Genomic DNA, 25,568 nt, shown 5'->3' on the forward strand with positions numbered 1-25,568 from the left:
CGGTCCTAGAGAGCCGCAGTCCTGCAGAGTTCAGCTCCAACCCTGAAAAAAAAGCTCACCTGCCTATAGCCTTAGTAATCCTGAAGACATTGATTAGCTTGTTCAGGTGTGTTTGATTAGGGTTGGAGCTGAACTCTGCAGGACTGCGGCTCTCTAGGACCGAACTTGCCTACCCCTGCACTATACATTCCTTTAAACAGATTTAAAGCCAGCTTTACATGTTAACATCCAGACTTCGGACAGTTAGAGACTAGACTGCAGAAATCAAATGACATAACTATGTAAACTGATAGCAGAAAACAAGATTATATTTTGTTTGACAGATATATCCGTTGGTTGGGAGAGGTTTATTAACTTCTAATGTAGTCACACAAAGGCAGTCTCACAGCAACCTGACCTACGTGTTGTTTACTGTCATTGAGGATCAGTCTGTCAGCTTTGCATTAGCTCGAGATGGCCAGCATTGGAAGGACAAGTTCATTGCTCAAAATCCTTCCAGAATGGCTTCACGCATAGACCGAGAAACCTGCATGTCCTTGACATTATCCAAGCTCGGGTTTTAGTACTGACTGGCACCTGTTCTGGCCTAAGCGACTGTTGCCACCGTTGATAAAAGTATCAAATGCATTGTGGGTAATCCTGTTTGATATCAAAGCCAGAGAGAGAGACCAAGAGAGAAGGTTAAGGAGAGAGTGTGTGGGCCTCCAAAATTATAGAGCGTGCTGAGAGATGCCCAGAATTCTGCAGATGTCAAATGGAGCTCAGCTCAGACTCTGCCAACGCATGTGAGAAAGAAGTGATAAATTCTCACACTGACTGACACATACACACCTATAATTATAAATAGACATGCATTCACAACTGAGCAGCCCTAAACAAACAACCCAGTGTACAGCCGATACAGTCACATAGAAACTCACACATGCTAATGTGCTATATATGAGGTCAGCTGGGGGTCAGTGTTTAAGTGCAGCTCAGGTTAGTGGCAGTGATTTCCAAAATGCTCCTCATTTACTGTAAGGATACTTTGGGAACGGCTTCTCCTCCTCATAAATAACTAAAAAACTTGTCAGCAAACGGACGGGAATAGCCCATGTAAAGATGTATTGCCTTGAGTAAAGCAGCAAGGTAAAGCAATAAGAATGGTCATGCATTATAATCTTTTAGAAATCTCATTTTTAAATGCATATGCAAAGTTCTTGGAAATGAAGTATTTCATGGTGTTCCTGCTAGTTCAAGGGTTCCTGGGAATTTACTACGTATGAGTTCAGAAATTGTAATTATGACATGATGTGCATTCAAGTGATTTTGGTTGGACAATTTAATATTTCTCTGAATGTTTTCACTTACTGACCAAAACTGGATGATTTTGTGCACATAATGAAGAGGAAAGAATTTGCATTAGTAATTTGTAATTTCATTACACAGTTTAGTGTGTCTCTTCATAAACCAATTAAATGATTATTACAAGTGCTGAATGGTTACACCACAGTTTTTGAGCAGAAAAAAATATCAAAATGTTTTTAATTCAGATATTTAAAATATATCAGGTGCATTTCTTATGTATTTTATTAATTAAAAGGTTGGAGCAACAAAAAATATTTTAAAGGGGTCATAGGATGCTACATGCACTTTTACAAGTTGTTTGAACTGGAATGTGTGTTGGCAGTGTGTGTACACAACCACCCTATAATGATAAAAATCCCCCCAGTGTTTTTTTTTTTAATCTGTAGCAGTCGTCATTTACTCCTGACATCTGAGCTGCTGAACTCGCAGTGGATTACGTTTATTTCTGAAATAATGCTCCCCCGATCTGCCTAAATGCATCTATGTTCATGCGAATCATTCATGATCCAGCCTCATCTACAGAAGAAGTGAGTATAATGTTTTGTAATGAATCTTTGCAAATCGCCTTTCCTAATAATGTGCTAATTAGCAAGTTTCACGATGAATGCGGCTAAAGTAAACAGTCGCTCTGAGAGCAGCTCGGAAGAGAGGGGCGGGGTCAGCAGAGCTCATTAACATTTAAAGGAAAATGCTACAAAAACGGCTTGATCTGAAAAGAGCTGTTTTTGACAGGGTAAAAAAGGTGTTTTTACACTACCATTGAGAAATTTTAACCAAACTATGTTACAGACTTTTCATTAAGACCCTAAAGAATCATATCAACTTGTGGAAAATGGGCATCATATGACCCCTTTAAATCATTGATCCATACACTAGTCCTATACATGATATTCTAATGCAATGCAGATGTCAGTGATATGGTACCATATAAAATGGCATAATATGACATGCTTCCACCTCCAAATTAAATTCACAGGTTTATGTAGATGTGTAGTCAACATTTGTTTCATAAGTCAGGTCCTGTTGCGTCACTTGGGCAGGATGAATACCAGTCCCTCATTGCTGATGAATCTGTTTTCACTTTAAACATTTAGTCTGCGAGCAGTGAGCCATGTAAAAGAAAAGAACAACTCTAGCGCATGAGATCGAGCTGATAGCTGCCGTACATCTTTTTCAGATCCATCCCAGAGATCGGATTCATTTGTATGAGGTACTTTCTTTAGCTTTTGTCTGGTTTTTATCACAAGATATAATCTGAGTCATGATGAGAGAATTTCTAGTGGTTGCAAATCACAAAAATACTACAAAAATGCCTTTTCTTTTCTTTGAAGAAAAAAATTAAGTCACACAGTCCAAAGCTAATCAACACCAGTATGAAAATAACTGGCTGCTACCTGTGCAACCAAACAACTGTTGCACTAAACACATCCTCATTTTATATTTCGATCAAAAGCATGCCAGGCTCTCGCAGACAGAATAAGCTCTTCCTATTGTTCATGAAATTCCTGACCCTTCATGACCCCTTTTGTTTGACGTGATCCAACCACACTGTTGGCTCTGTGAGGCCACCGGTTTATACACCATAGACACGGCACAGACTTGATACCAATTATTGCTTCAAAGAGAAAGATTGAAGTGTATTTTACTATCTTTATTAGTTTACTCTATTAGATAAACTAAAGATACTGTATTAAAATAATTAAAGACATAGTTTACCTAAAAATTATGTAATTATTTGCATGCCCACAAAAGTATTTGCAAACCTGTATGACATGGCACAAAAAAATAAAAAATAAATGTGTTATCATTCGTCTAAATCTATGGTCCACAGGAAAAAAAAAGTCATACATGTTTGGATTGTCATGAGAGTGAGTAAATGATGACAAAGGTTTCATTTTGTGATGAACTATACCCTTTAAATTCCCCTAGGCACTGGAGAGTAAGCATTTTAAAAGTATTTATTTCCATGTGAATAATTCTGTTTTTGCTTAAAATTTGCAGTGCAATTAGCAAATTATTTGCAAAATTATTTGCACACCCTCAAAAATATTGCACACCCGTATGACTTGGACAAAAAATTTCAGTATTTTTTTGTCCACATAATGAAAGTTATCGTTCTAACTATCTTCTAAATATGTTCCAGAGAAGAAAAAAGAACAACATGAGTGTGAGTAAACAATGACAGAATTTTTATTTTGGGGTGAACTATCACTAACTATTGTAAATATATTGTAACATTTGTCAAGTCTTCACGTCAGTACATGGGGAGTTTAAAAAAAAAAAAAATTTCTTCATGTGAATATTTCTATTTGTGCTTAAGTTTTGCTGTGCAGTTAGCAAATTACCATTAATTACCTGCTTCAAAGAGAAAAATCGAAGATCTTTATTTGTTTACTTTATTATTAGATTTCTTTCACATACGGTAATTATAGGCATAATTTATCTAAAAACAAAAATTTTCATGCCCTTAAAAGTCTTTGCAAACCCGTATGACTTTGCAAACATGTCAGTATTTTTTGTCGACATAATGAAAGTTTTTCATCATTTACTCAAAATGAAAGAATTTTTATTTTGGGGTGAACTATCCCTTTAAATATCTGTCAAGCATTCCTGTCAGATTTTTTTTAAAATATTTTTTTCCATGGGAATAATTCTGTTTGTGCAGTCAATTAGCAAATTAGCATTCATTTCTTGCTTCAAAGAGAAGAATTGAAGGCTATTGAATTTTTAATTTATTTATTTTAGCAAATTAGCATTAATTAGTTGTAGTGATGTGACAACTCAGCAATCTGCTGTAATCACAGCTATTACTAACCTCAGGAAAAGCCCAGTTGGCATGAATGCAATGTGACACAGTCAGAGATAAGTCTAGAGATCTCACATACACAGACCAGGAGGAAATGGAGCGCAACAGGTTGGTTTATGTCATTCGCTCTGCATCCATCCGTACATCAGTGTCAGCAACGTGTCTGATGTGAGGAACAAATCACAGTCTGACAGGGCTATTTTAAATCAAACCACACTTAATGCTGTTAATGCTAACTTGGTAGGAAGAGCGCACTCAGACATAAAATGTTTCATAACCTTGTTTATGAGTACAACAGGTGGTTTTCCTAAGCCTGTTTCCAAGGACCGAATAAGTATCTTGTATTTATGTGCCTGCAGCATGTTAATAAATGTGCAAGATGAGTTTTTTTTTCCAAAAAGTGATGTTCTTTTGATGCTTTTGATTTTTCCCCTTGGCAACAAGGCTTTAGAAAACATGTTGATAAATGTCGTGTCCTTGCAAACACTCATACATAATCTAATAACTGCTCATACGTTTTTACAGTCTTTACATTCTGGGAATTGAGCTACACATAACATATTTGAAACATGCTGCTTAGTCACTACGGCAGATGTGCTTCCTATTTACTTCATAACGTGCTTTTGACACATTACTGTGTTTGTTATTTTTTGTTATGCTCCATTACTGTATTTTTTTACATTACAGCTATAATAGGAAACAAACTTGAAGAAAGGAGAGAAATTCAATTAGCCACATGTAATCTCACCAGTGGAGTAGGAAGGGGGTTGTGTCATGTTCTAAAATAAGACTGGAGGGTGGCCGGATTAAATTAGCGTAAACTCGATAATGGTGATGATGGCTCTTCCTGGTTGCCTGTCGTTAGATGGGGCTGTGCTCATAGAAGGCGATGGAGCTGCAGGACATCACATGCGTTGTCATTCTAAGTGACTCTGCAGTTCGAAAAACAAAAGCTTTAGACCATGGGACCAAATGGTCATGACAAAAAGAATTATTTATTTTTTCCTGAAGTACTTCTAGCGTTACTAGATCAGGATGAGGAGAGAGACATGACAACAGTGTTTATTCTGCTGTTTTGGAGATGATGTCAAACACTTATTGTTGCTCTGGTTAAACCAAAGCGTAAATATTTGAACTGAATGAATCTAAACTGAAACAGACATACTTCTAGGAAAAAATGTGAAGCATCCCTTACAAAAACGAACCATGGTTTTACTACAAATAAAACCAAAAAAACATGGTTACTATAGTTAAACCATGGTAACCACAAATTAACCATGATTTTGCTACACTAACCATTGTTTAACCATGGTATTTGTAGTAAAACTGTGGTTATAAAAATGGCAATCAATATGCCAAAAAACCATGGTTACTATACTTTAACTACAATAAAACCATTGTTAATTTACATAAGGGAACAGTCCCTATACATACTTTACAGGACATACTTAACATTAATGCATTTGGCAGACACTTTTATCCAAAGAAACTTACATTGCTTTCAAGCCTACTTTTTTTAATATATAAAGTCAAGTTTATGGATTCCCTAAGGTTTTTTGCTAAATGCATCTGTGTTCAAGTACTTGAATAGCACATGTTTCGGGCTGACTACGTAAATTTATCATCACATCTTAAACAGAAGATATTTTGAAGAATGATATTATTAAATGAATGTTCTTATGTTTACCATAAAAATGTTCCTGGAAGAGTTACTATTATTATTATTATTATTATTATTATTATTATTATTTAGTTCTAATAACTGGCAATTTGTTCTTAATTTGGCTAATATTGACCCCATAGTAAGCTGTTTTACCTCAAAATAAGTGGTGAATTTGTAATAAAGAGGACAAGTATGGGGTTAAGCCAAAAACTGTGCTATTTGAGTCCCCATTCAGCCCTGTCTAGTGGTTGGAACTATGATGAAGCGTAATAAACACTGATGAATTAAAAGCAAAGATGATTTCCACTGTCCTGATAAAAAACAGACGAAAGCTCCCAGGGTGACAGGGGTAAAAATAAACAGACCAATAAATACCAGCTGATTGATATGAAAAAAACCCCCAAACAAACAAGCAATAACCCTGGATGTGCGTTCAAGTTTGGAATTTCACAATCTCCAGTATCTTTATCAGACTATAAAGATATGTGGGATTAACACTTGAGCTATAATATTGCAGCTGCCCAGCGCTGACTAAATTCTCCCTACAACACAGATCTATTTCAGTCAGGAGTATTATAGTGGGACAGATGAATGGAAAAATACAACTTCATCGTCTCGTCACCAACATTACCCCAGTGTGACCCAGGAGATGGGAGAGATGACTCAGTGAGGAAATAATCCCATCTAGATCATAAGACGTATGGACAGATAAATGGCGTTTCAGGTCATGATAAGTCTTCATTCCAGCCCGCAGGTCAGTGGACGTTGAGAGTCATCACAACTGTTCTCAAGTGCTCTTGAACTACTGAAAGAATGTAGTGGCAGCCACAAAAAGACTCGAAATTAAATTAAAATCAGACATCAGACAAAATGCCTTGTTTTTCATGGAAAATTTTGACCTAAAACACTTCCCATTCTCTCATATCCCTTGAAGAACACTGACTTGAAAATACCAATCAAAATAATTTCTGCATCATGGGTTCTTAATCTATCCCACATCTAAAAGTTGCTGTTTATAAATGTAAGCGACTACCAGAGACCAGCTGCTAAAGGCCTGAACTCTGCTTCACACTGCGTGATTGTCCCATCAAGGTCATGTCTGTATGCGCCAGGTCTATCTCCTGTCCATCAGGGCTAATTCCGTCTGACACAGGAGAGGAAACATGAGGATGTTTGTCTACAAACAAAAAAGCAGGCAATGCCCTGTCCTGCTGAAATACTACAGGCTGTTTTAGTGGGACAGACTTGAACTTTATAGCCAACTATAGGGATAACTGTATTAGGTCTATCTATCCATCAATCTTGTTACAGAATACTGAGTTGAAAAAGTCTCTATGGAAACCCATTTGACTTTTTATGTCACATTCAGATTTTATATTTATATCTGAGTTTATACCTTTTTTATTTTTTTGTTGTGTGGTGGAAACAGGTTTCCATATGTCAACGCCACTGCCACTGATATACATTCCTAAAAATAAAGTTTCTCTATCTATCTATCTATCTATCTATCTATCTATCTTATCTATCTATCTATCTATCTATCTATCTATCATTATATAAAAAAGTATTATATATTGTATGTATGTATGTATGTATTTTAAACACACACTTTTTCCATTAAATTAACATTCTAGACGGTGATGTCTTTCAAGGTTTCCTCGAATCTGATTGAAGGAAACACAGTGAAATTCCACAGACATATCCATTTAAGGTGCAAAAATGTTCTCCATGTCCTCTTTTATGAGGCTGTCATTTACTGTCAAGTGTAAAAATTGTCCAGGTATCATCTGCTTTTATAACTGATATATATAGCTATAAGGTTTTTGAGCCAGAGCTAAATATTTGGTCTTTATCCTTTTAACAGGATGCTGTGAAACAGAGCAGAGTGGAACATGAAATTAAAAGTTTGAGTATTTGTGACCTTTATAACAGAAGCTTTAAAATGAAATGCATGGTTTTGGGGGCATAGATGTAAAACTGGGTATCATTCTCTTTTGAAACTGGTTATGTTTTTACAAGTTCTTTACGGAGCATTTTGGTACCATACCTTAAATTCAACACTGCTTTCCCATGACCAGCAAACTTTGAGGAAAAGCTATTAGATTAATAAATTTTAGTGTGACATTACTGCTCAACTTTTGCAGAATTTTGCAAGTACCAGTAAAATCTATTTTGAAGGACACAGTTTGCAGCCTGGGGCTTCAACCACCTAGCAGATGCTAGAAACTTTAGGGAATTGATGTTGCGTCATCAAATGCTACAGGGCTATAGGGCTGTACCTATTCTCTGAAAGTTTTAGTAATTAGGTCATCTCATGAATATTTACATGGTTGCATCATATGCTGTTCAGCCCAGTTATAGGCAACATCCCCCGATACAGGTGTATCAAATGTTGCATTATTCATCTCAACAGCTGTTTTTCATGCTTGCAATATTCATAGAAAATTTGTTGCACCCATATCAGCAACAAATCTCACACCCATCGCAGGTTATGGCAAAATATTCTCATTAACAAATAATATAGCAGGGCAGGGGATGAGCTTGCTGACATGCCACTAAGGCCATAGAGAGAACAAACCGTAGCAGATGGTATTAAAAGAAGGGTTTCTGAGAAAGATGTTAAAAATGACACACTGTTTTAATAGAGAACTTACATCAGAAAAAAATAGAATTTCAAATGTTTTAGAATTCCACAGATTTCAAAATGTTCTTTTAGATCTAATTGAGAAACTGTTTTACATATTAATTTCAATTATCTAGTCTTTGTATGTGTGTGATATTTGATTTGATAATTTAGATATTTGATATTAACATGTTCATTATTTGACATTATTAATTGTTTGATATTATTTAATATGATTAATGTTAATTGTTAGAAGCAGAAATGCAGAAAATCTCACAAATTACCATTTGGTTACTGACTGTTTGTTGAAATAGAAAAGGTGCCCCCATATTATAGGAGTTTCAGGCCCTATGATGTACCCTACTTCCCTACTAAATAAAGTTTATTATAATTTTTACAATACTTAATCCAATAAATCATTCACAGAATGTGCTGCATGTGTATTTGGTGGTTTCTGTTCTCTCGTTCTTTATTTCTCACTTTCTGATTGCACCACTATGTTTTTTGATCTGTCCTCACGACCTCACAGTGCAAAAATCCTGTTTAGCTTATTATAGAGTGTTTTGCTGTGAAAGTGACAGATTTCATGTCATCAGCTCTGATTGTTTGAAACTTTGGATCCATATGTTATTTCATGTTCTGTCATGTCTTGCATACTTCATATAACCGGAAACTGCACTACATGTTTTCAGTATGACAGAATTTCAGGTTTCAGCTATTTTTTTCAAGGATGTCTCTGCAGAGCGGGAGATCGTGTGAAACCGGAATAGTGTGCTCAATAAACAGACACAACAGCGTGAGGATCACAGGTTTACAGCAGAGCTCGGAGTTTCTGATAGAGCAGTTTCCCAGACGTTGGCTTGTTAGTTTTTTTCCGGTGATAGTTTGGTACACAGATTGTTCTGTGTTGCCTGGACCGGGGCCTCTGAGTTCAGCATTGTTTACCCTCCCTTTAGATCACAGCTGGGCAGAAAATCTTAAAAGAAATCACCTGTTTGTGGACTGATACACGCACATCCACTTCTAGATAAACCAGACCTCAAAATCATTAACCTTTTCATGGACATTTTGTTGTTGGTTAGATTCCTTAAATAAAATGATTAAATGGGTCATATCTTGAAAAATAAAATTTTCCTTGATATTCTTGAGATACAAAGGTTCATTCTCCTATGAAAACATACTGGAGGGAAACTGTGCCTGCTTATAGCACTGTTTACTAGCACATGCACTGATTTAGTGGCCGATGCTCTCTAAAGAAGTTATCCAAATCATGTAATGTAATCAAATTAGTGCTGAACGCAATCCCTGATTTTGCAGGCCTATTCTGAGCGCTGAGTTGTGGAGGATGCAGCAGAACACAGAGATACTTTAATGCTGCCATGATTGCTAGAAAATGTGCAGGAACATTTCCAGAAAAAAACGTCTGTTCACCAGCTGCTTTAATAATGAATATTACTATTAATTATGATAATATGATTATTATATTAATTTGTATTTGTATAAAAAATTATTTGCATTTGCATCATAGTTACTATAGTAAATAAAAAGCTGAAACAATGCAGACAACACATGCAAACAGACAATTTTATATTCAGACCATTTAAACTCATATATGCATATATTCTAATAAAATTAAATTGTTATGCTAAAATTTAATCTAAAAATAATTAAAAACAATTATTTCATACGCAATGAGGATGTTTACTTGTTTAACAGCATAAAACTAAAGGAAAATTATACCTGTTTTTGTGGCAAAATCATGTCTGAAATATACAAAAGTTCAGGGAATGAGGATTAAATAATAAAAATGCATCAGATCTCATAGTAATTAATTATTTATCATATTGGGTTGCTTATACCTGTAATTGACCTAAGAATATGGGATTTTCAATCTAAAGAGTGGAGCTTAAACAAAAAAACGTTGTTGCAGCATGTTCGACTCACACGAGAAATCTAAGAAAACGCGGGTGGAGTTTTAGAAGTGGAGGGAAAAAAAATCACCTACTAAGCAGTGTTACTCATGCATCTTGCCCAACAATGTGATCCCTTCAAACAGGAAGCACAGACTCAAAGCGCCTTTCCTGGTCACCGCATTAAATGAATAATTCAATAAATAAATGGAATATTAAATGGTGTGACCGGAAAAGGGTTGACACCCTATTCCTTATTTTCCCACCAGTGTAACAGCCTGTCCCATACGGTCTAGAGTCTACCCTCTGTGTGAGATTTAGTCATTTTTCAAATGCTCTTTAAACTTTCTTTCACATCTATACTACACCTTTTTAATTTGTCCTTCATTCAAATTAAATCTTCCAGTTTGGCATAATTCATTGCATCTACATAGTAAAATATTTGTGCATTTACAATATATTATTGGCTTTTGCAATTTAATATACAGCTGTTTTACAATTTAATATACAATTTAATATAAATCTAAATCTGTTACAATTTAATATAGAATTCAATATAGATCTAAATCTGTTTTACGATTTAATATTCAGTTTCAGTTAAATAACTGTATTCAGTTAAATAACTGTATTCTGTGACCTTTTTTAAAATAATATGTAGAATATTTCTGTAAAATAACAGTCTGTCTGCATGGTTTTCACACAATTATGCTGGCACTTGATGTTCCCATCAGGGTTACTGTTTACTATTGTTAATAAAAACTAAAACACTAAAACTAAAACCATAAAACAATTTTGTTACTTGAAATAAAATATTTTACTCATTTTATTTTAGCTGCCAAAGCATTTCTCATTTTCATTTAGTTCATGTTGATTTACTAAAATAACTGAAACTAAAACTGAAATAAAAAATTATGAAAACTAGACATAAAAAAAAAAAAACTAAAACTAATAACATAATAACATAACACAACAAAATTACTAAAACTTTAACTAAAACTAAAATTAAAATGAAAACAGAAAATATAAAAATAAAAACTAATTCAAATTATTAATAACTATAGCATTTCCGTCTTGTGTTTTTTGTTGTTGTTTTTTTTTTACTTTTTGCTGGTTTGTTTTGGTGCTTTTGCTTTTATCACTTTTTGTTGTTTAGGTAGTGTACTAGTCATGCATGTTTAAAACAATTTTGAAATATTGAAGAGAAATAATGCAATGTCCGGTGCCAAGCTTTAAGACCAAGGACCAAGTTACAACATCTTAGTGGTCTTGTATTACATAATTCATCTTTACCACTAATGCAGTTGAAAAAAAAACCTTAATATTATACAAAAAGTATTTCATGGCCAGAAACCTCAAAAAAATCATGTTTATTTTTTCACATTGTTCTTCTTTCTTATCATTCTTCTTGTCCCTATCTACATCATCAGACGATCTGCTAATGAGTATTAACGATGAGGTGACACACACACACACACACACACACAGGTTTGTTTTTGTGAAAAGTGTCCTTTTCCATTGCTCCAAAAATCCAGGCTACCTCAGCTGACATTAGTGTCAATCTAAGCCTCCTGTGTATAGAGATATTTTCCATGGCACCAATCTGAATCTAGGTTCTTCATCATTTTTCTTAAACACAAATCTTGCGCTGGATGTGCAGAGCATGACAGTCATCCCTATTTGGTATTACTTAAGATCTCATTTCCTTTCCCTAACAAACTGGTATTTCTCATCTTGACATAATGGTGGTGGGTTATACAGAGATCTGGGGCGAGAGGTGTGATGAGTCCTTTAAAGTTAGTAGCACTTATGAAAAAATAAATGCGATATTTGATGGAGATCATTTTTAAAGCGTTGAAAGCTCTAGATGTCAACCCCAGCAGTTCATTGACAATTGCCCAGCAGGTTTTTTTTCTCATTCGTTTGCTTTTAACTTAACACTATCTGTAATACTTCTGTTCACTTTAGCTTATAGGCTTTCTACAGGTGTGTGGCAAAGAGCTGTTTTGAGTTAAAAGGAATGAAGTGAGTGAGTTTGCAGGATATTAGCCTCGGCTTTATATCTCACGGCAACAAGCTATTTTACGCAAGTTGTGGCCATGACCTGCTGGGATACAGCTGACCTCTGAAGACATTTTTGATGAATAGTAGAGTGTCTCCTGAATTCATGAAAAGACATGGATTCATTGAGTTGGAAAATAAAATATATGGTTGTTCCTTCAGCTATGAGCACTTTTAGTCCTGTAGACTTTTAGAACATAAACTCTCTTAAAAGATACTTTTCATTGTCTTAATTTATTTGAATTATTCACTAATGATATCCATCAGTGATACATTTCAGATGATGTTTTGCATTTTATAACATTCTGTGGTGGAAATTACATTTTAATCATTTTTGGAAAAATAAGGCTGACTCTTTTGTCTTGCTAAGTATAATTTCATAGCTTGCATTTGATGTATCCAAAATATACAATTTAAAAATATTTTTACGTATTAGGTGCTAAATGGCTGATTAAAAATTATTTAAATCATTTTCAGACATGAAATGATCATATAATTTATTTATTTTATTTTATATTTTTAAGATTGAAAATCTGGGCCTGTGACAAGGTAAAACAGTGCAATTTAAATAAAGGCATTCTATTCATTCATATATATTTTAATGAAGGCATGGTAAAAAGTTTCCAAGACAGATGTAATGTTACCATTATATAAAAAAAACACAAAAAAATTTTGAAATCAACCTCAGGGACATAAAAGTGCCTTGAATTGAAGAAACATCCATAAATAAAAGAATATGTATTTTTTTGGCGAAGAGCTGATGATGTCTTAAAAAAATAAATAAAAAATAGCAGTTTTAGACCATTTTATAGCAGCTGTCCGTATAACATTTGAGCTGTATATCTGTGTTTTATGGTTAGTCTTTCCAGTGTTTTTTTAAAAGAACTTACAGTTGCCAATCCATGTTAGCCAAAGAACACAGTGACTTTTGACCATTCAATCTCGTTTTATTGAAAAATGAAATAAAATAGCATGTACAATAATAATTACAATAATAATACTTATAATAGAAACATCAATAATATTAATCATAATAGAAAAATCTGTACATTCCATTGTTTTCTTTCAGTACAATAGGGAAGACTGATACAAAAAAACGACTGCATAAAGTATGGGGATATTTACAACAAAGAGAAAGAAACGCTGGCTATAGACCCACAGTCATTAAAAGGAGCATTTTCTTTAAACCAGCTAACATTAGCCCAGTGAGAACCAGGTGCTCTGCGTATTTGGCTGTTCATCAAGTGTCTCTTGAAAAATTACATGCCAAAAAAAATAAATAAATAAAATAACTATGGATGAAACGGCATGGATAGCAATTTATACTCTTTTGTACGTTTAACACAGCTGCATAATATGCACTATTTTCAAAATAAATATCCCCCAATTTTATTGTCTCCTTTTATAGAGCTTTCCGGAGAACATGCTCTAGTGGCTATTTTGGATTACTTCAGGTATTTAAGAAAAAGCAAGGGTGAGAGGAGACAAGATATACATCACAATCAAACATCTCAGGAGCACATTTTGTGTGCAAGTGCGGTTCTGAGCTCAGATTCTGTGTTCTGATTGTCATTGGATCACAGTACCATGATCTCAGTCTAATTACCCAGTCCTACATACCCAGTCCTTGGTACACCTGCCAAACAAGTCATTAGGGTTGTATTGCAGTTTGTCAGGCAAGACAAGAGGTTAGAGTTGATTGAGAAATAATTAATTATTAGAGAGTTTTAAAGTCAGAAGGGAGAGTGGATTTTGTTGTCTGTCCCATTTCTTTCCAATAAAACCCAAACCGTTCAGCCATTATTCACTCACACAGTCTGTAAATGAAACTATATGTAATCCATGCGAATAGAACCTTAAATCTAAAGGTTTTCTAGCAACATTTTCCAACCCTAACACTCATGTAGCACTAAACTACAGTAACACTGAAGTTATGGGATGGAAAGGAGGGTTTGGAAATAAGGTAGGCTAACCTGTAGCTCTTATTTCCAATGGGCTTTGTTATTCATAGTCTTTGTCTTATACACATTTGGCTTTGAATAAGAAAATAATCAATAAAAATAAACCATATATGTGCGTAAGCAAACAAAAAAACATTTTTTTTTCACTTACAAATATATATACTTTTTACTCCACATCATGACTTGTCCTATTGTCCTACGTCTAATAAAAGAATTTGATGCATTCTTTATGAAAGATCACTTTGAATACTCTTTGGATTAAGTCTAAAACTCTATAATATGCAACATAGCAGCACTTGTAGAAAGACATTCATTAACACGTTCACTCTCTTTGTCCGTGCGGACATGACCACTGCGATTCTCATTCTGATACTGATCTAAAGACCCTGTCCGATATATATATATCAATAAACAGGCATGTTCCTGTGCATTTCTCCCTTCAGATAACCTGAAATGTACTATGGAGGGCTTCCAACTTAATGTCTTTTTTTTTTTTTTTTAAGAGCAGACACCAAGTTGTCTGTATTAAAAAATACCCAAATAGAGGTCACACACCTAAGCCCACACACCTAAACAAGATTGTTCCAGAAATACCCGAAGCCTCACACGAAGGCCAGTGGATTTAAATAGAAAGGAAACGAGGGGATGATGGAATAATTAACTAGATGGTAGGAACAGGATTTTTTAATGATACCTAAGACATTGACTAACACTCCTGGCTGTGTTTTTTTCTGATTTGTATAATTCTATTTCTAAGAACTATTATTATTTTAATTTTAATATTGTTAATATTAAGCATTTATTTTATTTTTCAATTCAATTGACAGAACTTAATATCTGAATTTTCCACAATATTATCAACTTTGGTAGCAGCATGAGTAAAAGGCTGAATGAAAATATTGGTCTGAGCTCGAATCATACTTCCATCGTTGGACAACTGCACATGGACACATGCCTGCTCATTTTCAAGTTTTGAAACCAGTTATATCCTCTCGGCTTCATGTCATTCAGAAGCAACGGTCTAAAAAGGTAGTGTCACCTAATTGGGGAACTCTCTCTTCTCCTCCCTTGATGTGCATTCTTCATTAGCTGTGCAGTGCCTCTATGCTGTGTTTTATTTAACCATGCATACTCGTAAGAACACTCTTGTACAGTTTCTCTGTCGATTCCTCCTCGTAACTGTACCGTTAGCTTGAGTCTGCCTCGCCGAGGGGCTCAGTTCAGCTCAATGTGCCTGTATTAAGAGGTGTCTGTAAAACCTTTCCGCTAGTTCTGCACAGTCATATTTCAGATTCCCGCCGTAGAGGCCGCGGTTCTAAAGGAACGGTGGCCTGGCTGTGGTCTGAGTCTGAGCTAGTGTCCGTGTTTGTCCCGCCAGGGCCCAGGCTGTCCCCGTTCCCTTCCTCTTTCTCCTCTTTATTTGAAAGGGCCACCTCGTTCTCATAGCAAAAAGAATTCGAGTTGGATAGGATATATTTTTTCTCAGCAAGGTCCCTCGAGCTGCACAGGGGGGTGCTGGGCACTTCGTAGGTCTTGTGAAAGCGAGAGTAGTCCACTTTGTAATAGTTTTTCTCCTCGAAGAGGACAGGCTCAAATCGGTGTCCCCACAGGATCTCACTGGCCACGTAGGAGCTGCGGCACTGGGTGGTCATGGCTGTGGCCTCCACCATGCCCTCCAGGATAACTACGATTTCAAAGTCAGAGTTCTCCATTTCCTGTTTGCTCATGTCATAGAAAGGGCTGTCCTCATCAATCTCATGGACGATGGTAATCGGTGACACCAAGAAGATGCGGTCAATGCCACTGTCAAAGCCCACGTCGATGTCCATCTGGTCTAAAGGGATAAACTCTCCCTCAGCTGTGGTGCGAGATCTAAGGAGCTGAGCTCGAACGTGGGCCTCTACCAGGTGGCTTTTGCGCAAGTTGCCCACCCTCCACATCAGACACAGCTTATTGTCCCTCATGGCCACCGTAGCATTGTGGCTGAACACCAGAGTCTCGTTCCGCTTCTTGGGCTTTGCCATCTTTGCCATGACAGCACCGATGATGAAGGCGTCAATGATGCAGCCGACTATGCTCTGAAATACAACCATGAACACTGCGATGGGGCACTCATCTGTAACATATCGATAACCGTAGCCGATAGTGGTCTGAGTCTCAATAGAGAAGAGAAAGGCAGCTGTGAAGGTGCTGACGTTGGAGACACACTTGGGCCCATCGTTATCCAGGTCTCCGTGGAATATTGCAACCAGCCAGAAGATACATCCAAAAAACAGCCACGACAGCAGGAAGGCCAAGCAGAAGATAATGAACATCCATCGCCAGCGAATGTCCACACACGTGGTGAAGATGTCGGCCAGGTAGCGCTGGCTCTTCTCGCCGACGTTGATGAACTGCACGTTGCAGTGTCCGTCTTTCTTGACAAACCTGCTCTGGGTCTGGTGACGGGTGTGGACCTTGCCCTTCCCATTACGGTACCCATTTGGCACCGCAGCAGTGGCCAACTTCATACCGTCCTCCTCTGATGACACGATGCTGTAGCGGTTGGCCCGCACACTTCCCATCACCTCAGTCTGGGAGGTCTGTGCTGTTTCTGCTTTGGAAAACAGTCTTAGTTTCTGGAAAAAGCGTTGGAGAAACAGTTTTGAAACACTCACGGGGACCAACACAAGCAAGAAATGGGGTTGTTCAGAGCCGGACGCAGGAGGCGTCTCTTTGCTCCAGTTGGACCTTTGATTGACAGAAAGGGCCAAGGATGGCGTGATCACTCGGTTCTCATCTGCTCTGGTGATATCATCGATCAAATGTCCTATAAGAAACAAGAAACGAGATACACGTTAACATTAACTGGCAAAGACTGTAAACGCAACATTCTCTGAACATTAACTGAACTGAATTTTTGGATCTAACAGCACACAGGTCTCCGAGACCAAATGTGATGCACATAATTCTCACACATTCTCATGCAAGTCTCAGCTTGTACTAGTGTTGTCAAAAGACCCGGTATTTCGGTACCAAGTCGGTACTAAAAACATGAAAACGTTACGGTACCAGGTTTTCTTAAGTACCGGTGGTACCGAGTACCCGGTCAACCCGGTTCTTGATGCGCTATCTGAAAGCTATCCTCTTCCAGTGTTGCCAAGTCCATGGTTTTCCCGCGGAATTGGGCTGCTTAACACTGTTGCCGCGGGTTGTTTTTCATGTCCGCGGGTTGAAAAACGACCCCATTAACGTGATATTTAGCCCCTGAAATGCGAATTTTACCAGGGGAACCCCGCCAAAACAGCGTATTTTATCCCCTGAACGCGATTTTTAACGGGGGACCCCTCGAAACGCGATTGGGCGGGTTTTGTTGTGAAAACCTGGCAACCTCTTCTTAAAAGCAGAGGCGACCTCAAGAGGAGGAAACGCATCAAACTAACAAAACACCCCGATCAAGTTCAAGCAGGTAAGTTTCAATTACATTTTTAATATTTAGAGCTTCTCGTATGAATATTATTCCATATTTTAATTAGAATTTCGGATTGAAATAAACATCGCCGTTAGCGTATACGTAGTTAATCGTTAGCATAAGCACGGCTAACGCTAATATAATGAGCATTAGAATGAATTTTGTTCATTTTGTTCAAAATGATTTCTTTGTTAACTATTTAATGCTCCTATAACTTTTATTACTGTAAAAAACAGGAGGACATAATGGTATTTACTATTTTTACACACCAGAGGCTTTTAAATGAACTGTGTAACCAAAATATGCGTGTTAGAGAATGTACAAATGTATGGTTAACAGTGTTTATGTCATATCAGTCCGTCAGAAAAAGTTATATATATATATATATTTTTTTTTTAGTTAGTTAGTTGTAATTCTTGGGTGAATATCTCTAGCAGGTTTTAAAAGCCCTTTAAAATTAAATATGAACACAGTTTGGATTATACTGATAAATTTGTACACTGATTAAATCATAATGTTAACAATTCCCTATGAATTTAGGATCACATGAAATAATACTAACTTTGATGCATGGTATGTGCTTAATCAAAAACTCATACTTTGAAACTTAAGAGGACCCAGACCATTCCTTTCAGATTGAGAAAAAAAACAGCAGCGTTAGCCAACACGACTTTACTCAAAATGGACAAATCATCAGTGAGGCTGTGAAGTAACGACTGAAAGTTTCTTGTCTGATTGTGAGATTTTTTCAACTTATTTTGTTCATATGTTGAGAAAGAAAATTCTTCATTTTCTTGTGCAACATCAAAGGTTTTCATATCATGTCATAATTTCAATCTCAATTACCACCTGCATCAACACCTTCGTCAATTTAATTCAATCAAATAATTTTTTTTTAATTTTCTTAAATACAATGACATTTTACCAGGTAGTGCACCACGTCACTTGATAATGCCATGCCAACCTGTCTGTTTATGCGATCTCTCATATAGTGTAATTGCCCACAAGACCATTAGTAATGCCCGTTTTCACATACTGTGCTAATCAGGGTAAGGGTGAATGGAAAATTGTTTTGTTCAATCACGTATGTCTCTTACCAATGCACTAATTTAAATAGCCAAAAACTCATCTAACCCACAGTGGAGTCCTGAAAGCTCTACTTAAAACCTTTATAGTACCTTTCCGTATATTTAACATGTTATCTATTTTTAGTGTACTGAACAATAATAAAATGCTTTTTTAAAACTAATTTAGTCAATGGAGAACAGCATGCATTCTGATCAAATCTGTTATCGTGTCCAACCTCTTCAAATACCATCTCAAAGTACATAACATACTGAACTATTGCTTAAACATCAGCGAAGATAAAAACAAGCTAAGACTGGTTTGCAGTAGGGTGCAGAGCAGGGACTGAGACCAGGCTTGTTGACTTGAGAGCTTGTCCTCTGGGACCTCATCTTCTCTCTCAGCAGTTTAATGACAGCCCTGTGACAATTCCCCTGGGGAGGGCTAAAACACTACTCATTAAAGCTCCTATTCTGCCCTCAATGTTCTTAGCAACCATAACTGAAAAGAAAGGTCCCATTTTATCTTATTTAGCAGATGCACGAAATGCAGAAGGATTTGAGAGAGGAAAAAGACAGCAAGCGAGTAAGAGGCAAAGAACCAGAGAAAATAATATATTTGTATTTAAACAGAAATTACTTTTTTTTTTTTTTTTACTAGCAAGGAAATTTCTTCCATCTACAACAAAAGAGCAGGTTGATAGATGCCATTATTTCTTACATGAAACATAATATGACAGTGTTTATATCTAGGAAAGATGTTTATTTTGATGGCGTGGACCAGTGAGGACCGATGGAAAATGTTACATAAAAGTCTACATTCTTTTGAGTGATCTAACTAGGATTAATATTCCTCAAATATGGTTGCATATTTTAGGGAAATTCCTTTTGCCCTATTATCACTGTTAACAGTTTACACTGTGGCGTGCATAGACCTGACAGTAGCTGCATATCGAAAGTCTCGGAGTCTTTAAGGCAGAAAAGTGTATCTGTGTGTCTGTCAGCCGACTGACGCCTGACAACTGCGGAGCACAGCTGTGCTCCAAATATATTAGACAAATGCATACTTCGCAACATTGAGCTCAATAGAATAGACTACTAAAAACAATACTAGGCTATATAATATTTAACATCATGTTACATGCAACAATACACATAATGCAGTACTAAAACCCATATGTTCCTTTTATAAAGCAAATCTGTCAGGCAGGCATATGGAGAAGTCAACAGGTGTGGAAGGAAAAGACATTACCTTAATCTTTTTTTTCACAGTTTCTTTCTTTTGAATGACTACTTAATACATGTATAAAGTAATAAGAAATTCAGGATGCTGTCACCTTGTGTATTTGTCTTCAGAGAAAATCAAAATCAAATATTGATCACACTCTCACAAGTTTCATTGAAGTGTCATGTGCATGAGGGTCAGAAATAGATTTAAGAAAACCATCCATATAAGAAAAAATATGGATAATACCATCCCATAAAAAAATAATAAATGAAATCTCTGAAAGTGTTTCCCTTAGACAGCAATCATATTAAATGGAGCTCAAACTGAGACTGTTTGATTAAGTGATCTTCTTCTCAGGGATTGTTTTGTTGTTGTTGTTTTTTTACTGATATAATGTGTATCCTATAGACTTTCAATAGAGAGCTCAACAATGTTCTCAAACTATGCGACTGTCTGCTATCAAAAGTCAAATAAAACCGAGAACTCCACTAAAAAGTCTCCTTTGCAATGAAAGAGCAACATCTGAGCCACAACATTCTTAATGAAATGAAGTTAAAATGCATAGCACAAACCACTTCATATCGTCAAACAGTCCGGGTTTATTTACAGTTACATAAAATATGTCAGCAAATATATGTGCGACCTTACCTAGTCATTTGTAAATGAACACGAAACAGTTCTCATATATAAAAATATCCCACGAATGGTTTTACTATCCACACTGTCCTCCCATTGATCTGATTCTCTCCACGTAACGTATTAATAGTATTTGATATGAAGCATAAGAACAAAAATGTCCACGTTTCTCCTCTTGTTTGCGGTGTGCGGTAACTCATGTGCTGTTTCTTCTAGGCTTCAAACCCATTTAAACAACACGCAACAGCTGGCCACGCCCCCTCTTTTAAACCCGGCCAATCCGATGAGTTTCACGCGCGGATAAAACAATCAGACTGGAGAGCAAGTGAAACACGGAACCAATGCGGCTTGCGAATTAAGGATTGAATCCCCCCAATGGAAGCCAAAACTAAAGCTTGTGGGAGTTTAAAAAGTATGTATTCTTTCATAAGTGTGCATATGTGTCAGCAGAGTTTTCAAACAACCTTTCAGTAATCACCACAGTTACAAGTTAGTCACAATGAGCTAAACAGACGCTGACCAACACAAGCCGCGTTCGCCTGAGGAGGTAACCATAGCAACAGTGCGATTTTTCTCAATGCCTGCCGTTATTTCGACAAAACATAAGGTCATTATTTGTTTACAAGTCATAAATATAATCGCAACGTGATTTAAACCGTCGCTCGAATCTCGCCCGGTTTCGCTGCGAAAATTACTAACTGAAAAGTCAAGTAAGTTACACTGAGAAAAATAGTGTGTAATTCCCACACTGACCTCAGATATTTAATTATGAGTAACCATGAGACCAAATGCAATGTGGACATCGTTTATCAGGCTTCAGATTTAAACCAAACACTCAATAAACAAATCATGTATAAAATAATTTAACATGAAATACTATTGTGGCCTTTAGTCTAGGTTATGCCATTGACAACAAACAGTGAAGTCATAACTTTAACAGTTTCCAAATGTGCTATTCTGGGGTTTGCCATGATGAAATATGATCAACAAATAGTATAGGATCCATTGTATGCATTTCCACAGCTCAACTCCGAAACTATTCAGGCTTTGTCTTCCAGCATCTGTGCGTTGTATTGTTGGGAATCAGTATTTCAAGACCATTGTGAAATAAATTAATGATCATTTATTGTTCAGTCAGAGGAATGTTTCTCCATCTCTTTATAAGTGGTCCAATGAAAACCCAGCAGCAAGTGTTCCACAGGCCTTTGCCCGTCCCGGCTGCTGCCACACACTGCTTACTTATCATAACTAATGAGCCGTGTTAAACTTTTATTTGTGAAGCTGTTGCAAAGTGCTTATTTTAGTTACTTTCTTGTTTAAGTCTATAAATAACTATTTATAGGTGAAACATGGTGCATGAGCTGTCCGGCCTCTGTTTACCTTTCAGCCTAATTTGAGGCATGCTTGGACAGCACTGCATCCAACCACAAGGTGGAGGGCTGGAGACTTCACTTTCCGAGGAACATGTCCTGAGACCCAGCAATTTTATTCACTGTAGTAGACATATGTTTTTTGTTAATATATCTGAGACCATACATGCCACTGTTTTAAGTCCTGGTCTTTTTTGAAGAGGACATCCTGGACTTTTTTTGTCATTCCAAATTATTGGATGTGGTCAATGTGATAACATCAGTTTATGGTTGAACAATTATAAAATGTGACTATATATAACAACATAAATTTAATCAAATAATATTATATAAGGCTTCTCTAAAAATATTTTTATATGAATGATCTCTTTATTATAATATACTGTATATGTTAGAATGTATACATTTATATTAAAATATGATGCAAGTATTTCAGAATTGCTTGGTTGTAGGAGGGGGAGGTCTTTCAACAGTCATACATTGCACAATGAAATCTAAATACTCATTTATCAACCATTAGATTGTCCTTAGGGGAATTGGATGCAGACTGTGTAAATATGGACCCTTCTCACAAGACTGTGATGACGCATTTCAATGGTCATCAGCATCGTAAATCCTGCAAAGTTTTGTGTATTTTCATTTTTGAAAAAATGTATACATTTATATACCTTTGCATCAAATGACAAAAAACTAGATAACGCTAATGTGAGGGTGTTTCTAATGCAGCGTCTATGGGAGTGATGGTAAATTTGACATCGTTCTCTCTACTGACTGCTGTTATCAGTCTCTCTCTATTTTTTTCCTTTTTTGAAAGTAATGAAAACACCGTCATGGAGTTTTTCTTTTGCTATTTGAGCAAATGGGGATGCAAAAAAAGATATTTATGGTAGTCTCCCATTCACTGCTATAGACGTTTACCCAACTATGACAACTTTTGCTGCTGAGAAACCCGAAAATGTGAAAAAGGTCCATTGAAAATTGCCACTGGGGCTCTGTTTCCAAAAGATTTTATTAGTTGTTTGGACGGAAAGGTTAACCACTTTGCAAAATAAGGTGGAACAGTGTTCTGTACTTACTCAGCTAATGCTAAAGAGACACACTGACTGACCACAGTTTGGTCCGTTTAATGTCACTGTCATGATAATTGATCCATTGCCTCTTATGTAAGTTGAAGGTTTGGGTTCATAATTTAATCAAGGAGGTCCTTTTTTCCGTCTCTTGATATCAAAGAACCTTCAAGGTCATACAAGACGAGTCCGTAATGCCCATCAATTTTTTCTATGTCTGTGATATCAGTGATAAAGTGGTATAAAGTGATATTGAGTTTGTGCAAGGCTGCTGAATGCCACATATACAACATAAATAACATACTAATTAAACAACACTTTTATATTATATTGAATATAGTGATCTAATTGGATTCTCATCAAACCGAAGGGCCTACAGGGCTTTAATGTGATTTTCCAGTACTAGTCCAGGATACTATGTTAGAAAGGTCTTTTAAGATCTTCTTGCTAACTTACTAACAGCACACCTTAATGTCTAAATCTAACTATAAGTGCACTATTTCTTACAATAGTGATGCCCTTTGAGGAAGCCCTATTTCAAAGTGCTATAGCAGAGTCAGGATATATCAAGGCCACTGTTATAGATCGTGTTCTTGGACAGCACTGCTGGTGGATGCTTTTTCTGCCTCAAGACTATTCCCATTAACCAATTCCACAGCTGCTGTTGGAGAACTTATGTGAAGTGGTTTGTGTTTTGGCTGTTGAGAGTACTTCTTTAGGTCATACTCCTCTGCGCTTAATTCTGGGACCAGGACTTTAACTGTGTGGTTGAACAGGGCGTAGTCCACTCTGTAGTTCCTGCGGGTGACCCTGATCATCTCCTGAAAGTGCTGGCCCCACAGAATCTCACTTGGAGTGTAGGATGTGCGTGTCTGGTGAAGGATGCCTGTGCAGTCGTCTGTGTAGGTGAAAGAGACCACCAGCTCAAAGTTCTCCTTCCTCAGGTCCTTCAAGCTCACCTTGTATAGAGGACTGCCAGGGGTGATTTTATGAACTATAGTCGTTGTGGTGGCCAGGATGATGTTGTTCTCTTCAATGTTGAGGTCTTTGTATGTAACGTTAACTTTTCCTGTGCTGTGTGCCAGGTGCCGTACCAGCTGTGCATGAGCCGTTCCTTCTACCATGTGGTTCCTTCGGAAGTCCCCGACCCGCCATGACAGGCATAGGTGATCGTCACGCAAGCTGATCACTGCACAATTGCTGAATCCAACCGTTTGTGCTCTCTTACGGGCAGATGCCATCTTTGCGACTGCGATGCCGATGACAAAAGTGTCAATGAAGACACTGATGACATCTTGGATGGTAACTACGATGATGGCAATCATGCAGTTCTCAGACATCCCCCGAAAGCCATAACCAATGGTGGTCTGGGTCTCTAATGAGAATAGAAAAGCAGCTGTAAAACTTCGAACCTCATAAACACATGGCTCATTGTTGGGGTTTTTCATATCGCCGTGGGTCAAAGCAATGATCCAGAACAAAATTCCAAAAAAGAGCCACGATAAAATGTAGGAGAAGGCAAATGTCAAGAACATGACCCTCCAGCGGATCTCCACCAGGGTGGTGAAGATGTCAGTGACCCAGAGAAGCCACTCCTCTGGAACGTGGTGCACAACCATTTTACAGCTCCCATCTTTTTTCACGTATCGTTTCTTCTTGAAGTAGTAGTTGTCATCTGTAAGCACATTGGGAATTTCGTCACTGCACTTCACTCCGGAATACTGTACTGTGCCCGAGTTCATGCTGCCTCAGTCTAGAGAAGAGAGAAATTCATATTCAGATTCACAGGTACCCGTAATACTGAACTCAATTAGATACATACATGCATACACACACACACACACACACATATATATATACAAACTGATTTTTACATCCTTGCAAAAATGTGATAGTTATTCTGAACATGTCAGTTTCATTTTAGCCATCAGTAATAATGCTCGAGTACAAAGCGTATGATTCAAGAACCAGAGTATAGAGCATCTGATTCTAGAACCAGCATATAGAGCATCTGATTCCAGAACCAGTGTACAGAGCATCTGATTCTAGAACCATCGTATAGAGCATCTGATTCCAGAACCAGAGTACAAAGCGTATGATTCAAGAACCAGAGTATAGAGCATCTGATTCCAGAACCAGAGTACAAAGCGTATGATTCAAGAACTAGCGTATAGAGCGTCTGATTCCAGAACCAGTGTACAGAGCATCTGATTCTAGAACCAGCGTATAGAGCATCTGATTCCAGAACCAGTGTACAGAGCATCTGATTCTAGAACCAGCGTATAGAGCATCTGATGCCAGAACCAGTGTACAGAGCATCTGATTCTAGAACCAGCATATAGAGCATCTGATTCCAGAACCAGTGTACAGAGCATCTGATTCCA

At 36.9% G+C, this 25,568-nt stretch overlaps 2 protein-coding genes across 2 annotated transcripts; both read right to left on the reverse strand.

Moving 5' to 3' along the window:
• Window positions 1-15,238: 15,238 nt before the first annotated feature.
• LOC107753246 (inward rectifier potassium channel 2-like) lies at window positions 15,239-20,937 on the reverse strand. Its single transcript, XM_016569365.1, has 2 exons — window positions 20,760-20,937; window positions 15,239-17,177 (listed from the first exon to the last, which is right to left on the reverse strand). The coding sequence occupies exon 2, from the start codon at window positions 16,930-16,932 to the stop codon at window positions 15,649-15,651; it is 1,284 nt and encodes a 427-aa protein (XP_016424851.1). The 5' UTR covers window positions 16,933-17,177; window positions 20,760-20,937; the 3' UTR covers window positions 15,239-15,648.
• Window positions 20,938-23,129: 2,192 nt separating this feature from the next.
• On the reverse strand, window positions 23,130-25,023 carry kcnj16a (potassium inwardly rectifying channel subfamily J member 16a). Its single transcript, XM_016569413.1, has one exon. The coding sequence runs from the start codon at window positions 24,924-24,926 to the stop codon at window positions 23,763-23,765; it is 1,164 nt and encodes a 387-aa protein (XP_016424899.1). The 5' UTR covers window positions 24,927-25,023; the 3' UTR covers window positions 23,130-23,762.
• Between the last annotated feature and the right edge of the window lie 545 nt (window positions 25,024-25,568).

Source organism: Sinocyclocheilus rhinocerous, unplaced genomic scaffold (genome assembly GCF_001515625.1).
Source record: "Sinocyclocheilus rhinocerous isolate Xijiao unplaced genomic scaffold, SAMN03320098_v1.1 scaffold411, whole genome shotgun sequence".
Lineage (NCBI taxonomy): Eukaryota > Metazoa > Chordata > Actinopteri > Cypriniformes > Cyprinidae > Sinocyclocheilus > Sinocyclocheilus rhinocerous.

Excerpts from the sequence above, each read along its gene's own strand:
- LOC107753246 (XM_016569365.1), bottom strand. The coding sequence starts at position 16,932 with ATGGGAAGTGTGCGGGCCAACCGCTACAGCATCGTGTCATCAGAGGAG.
- kcnj16a (XM_016569413.1), bottom strand. The coding sequence starts at position 24,926 with ATGAACTCGGGCACAGTACAGTATTCCGGAGTGAAGTGCAGTGACGAA.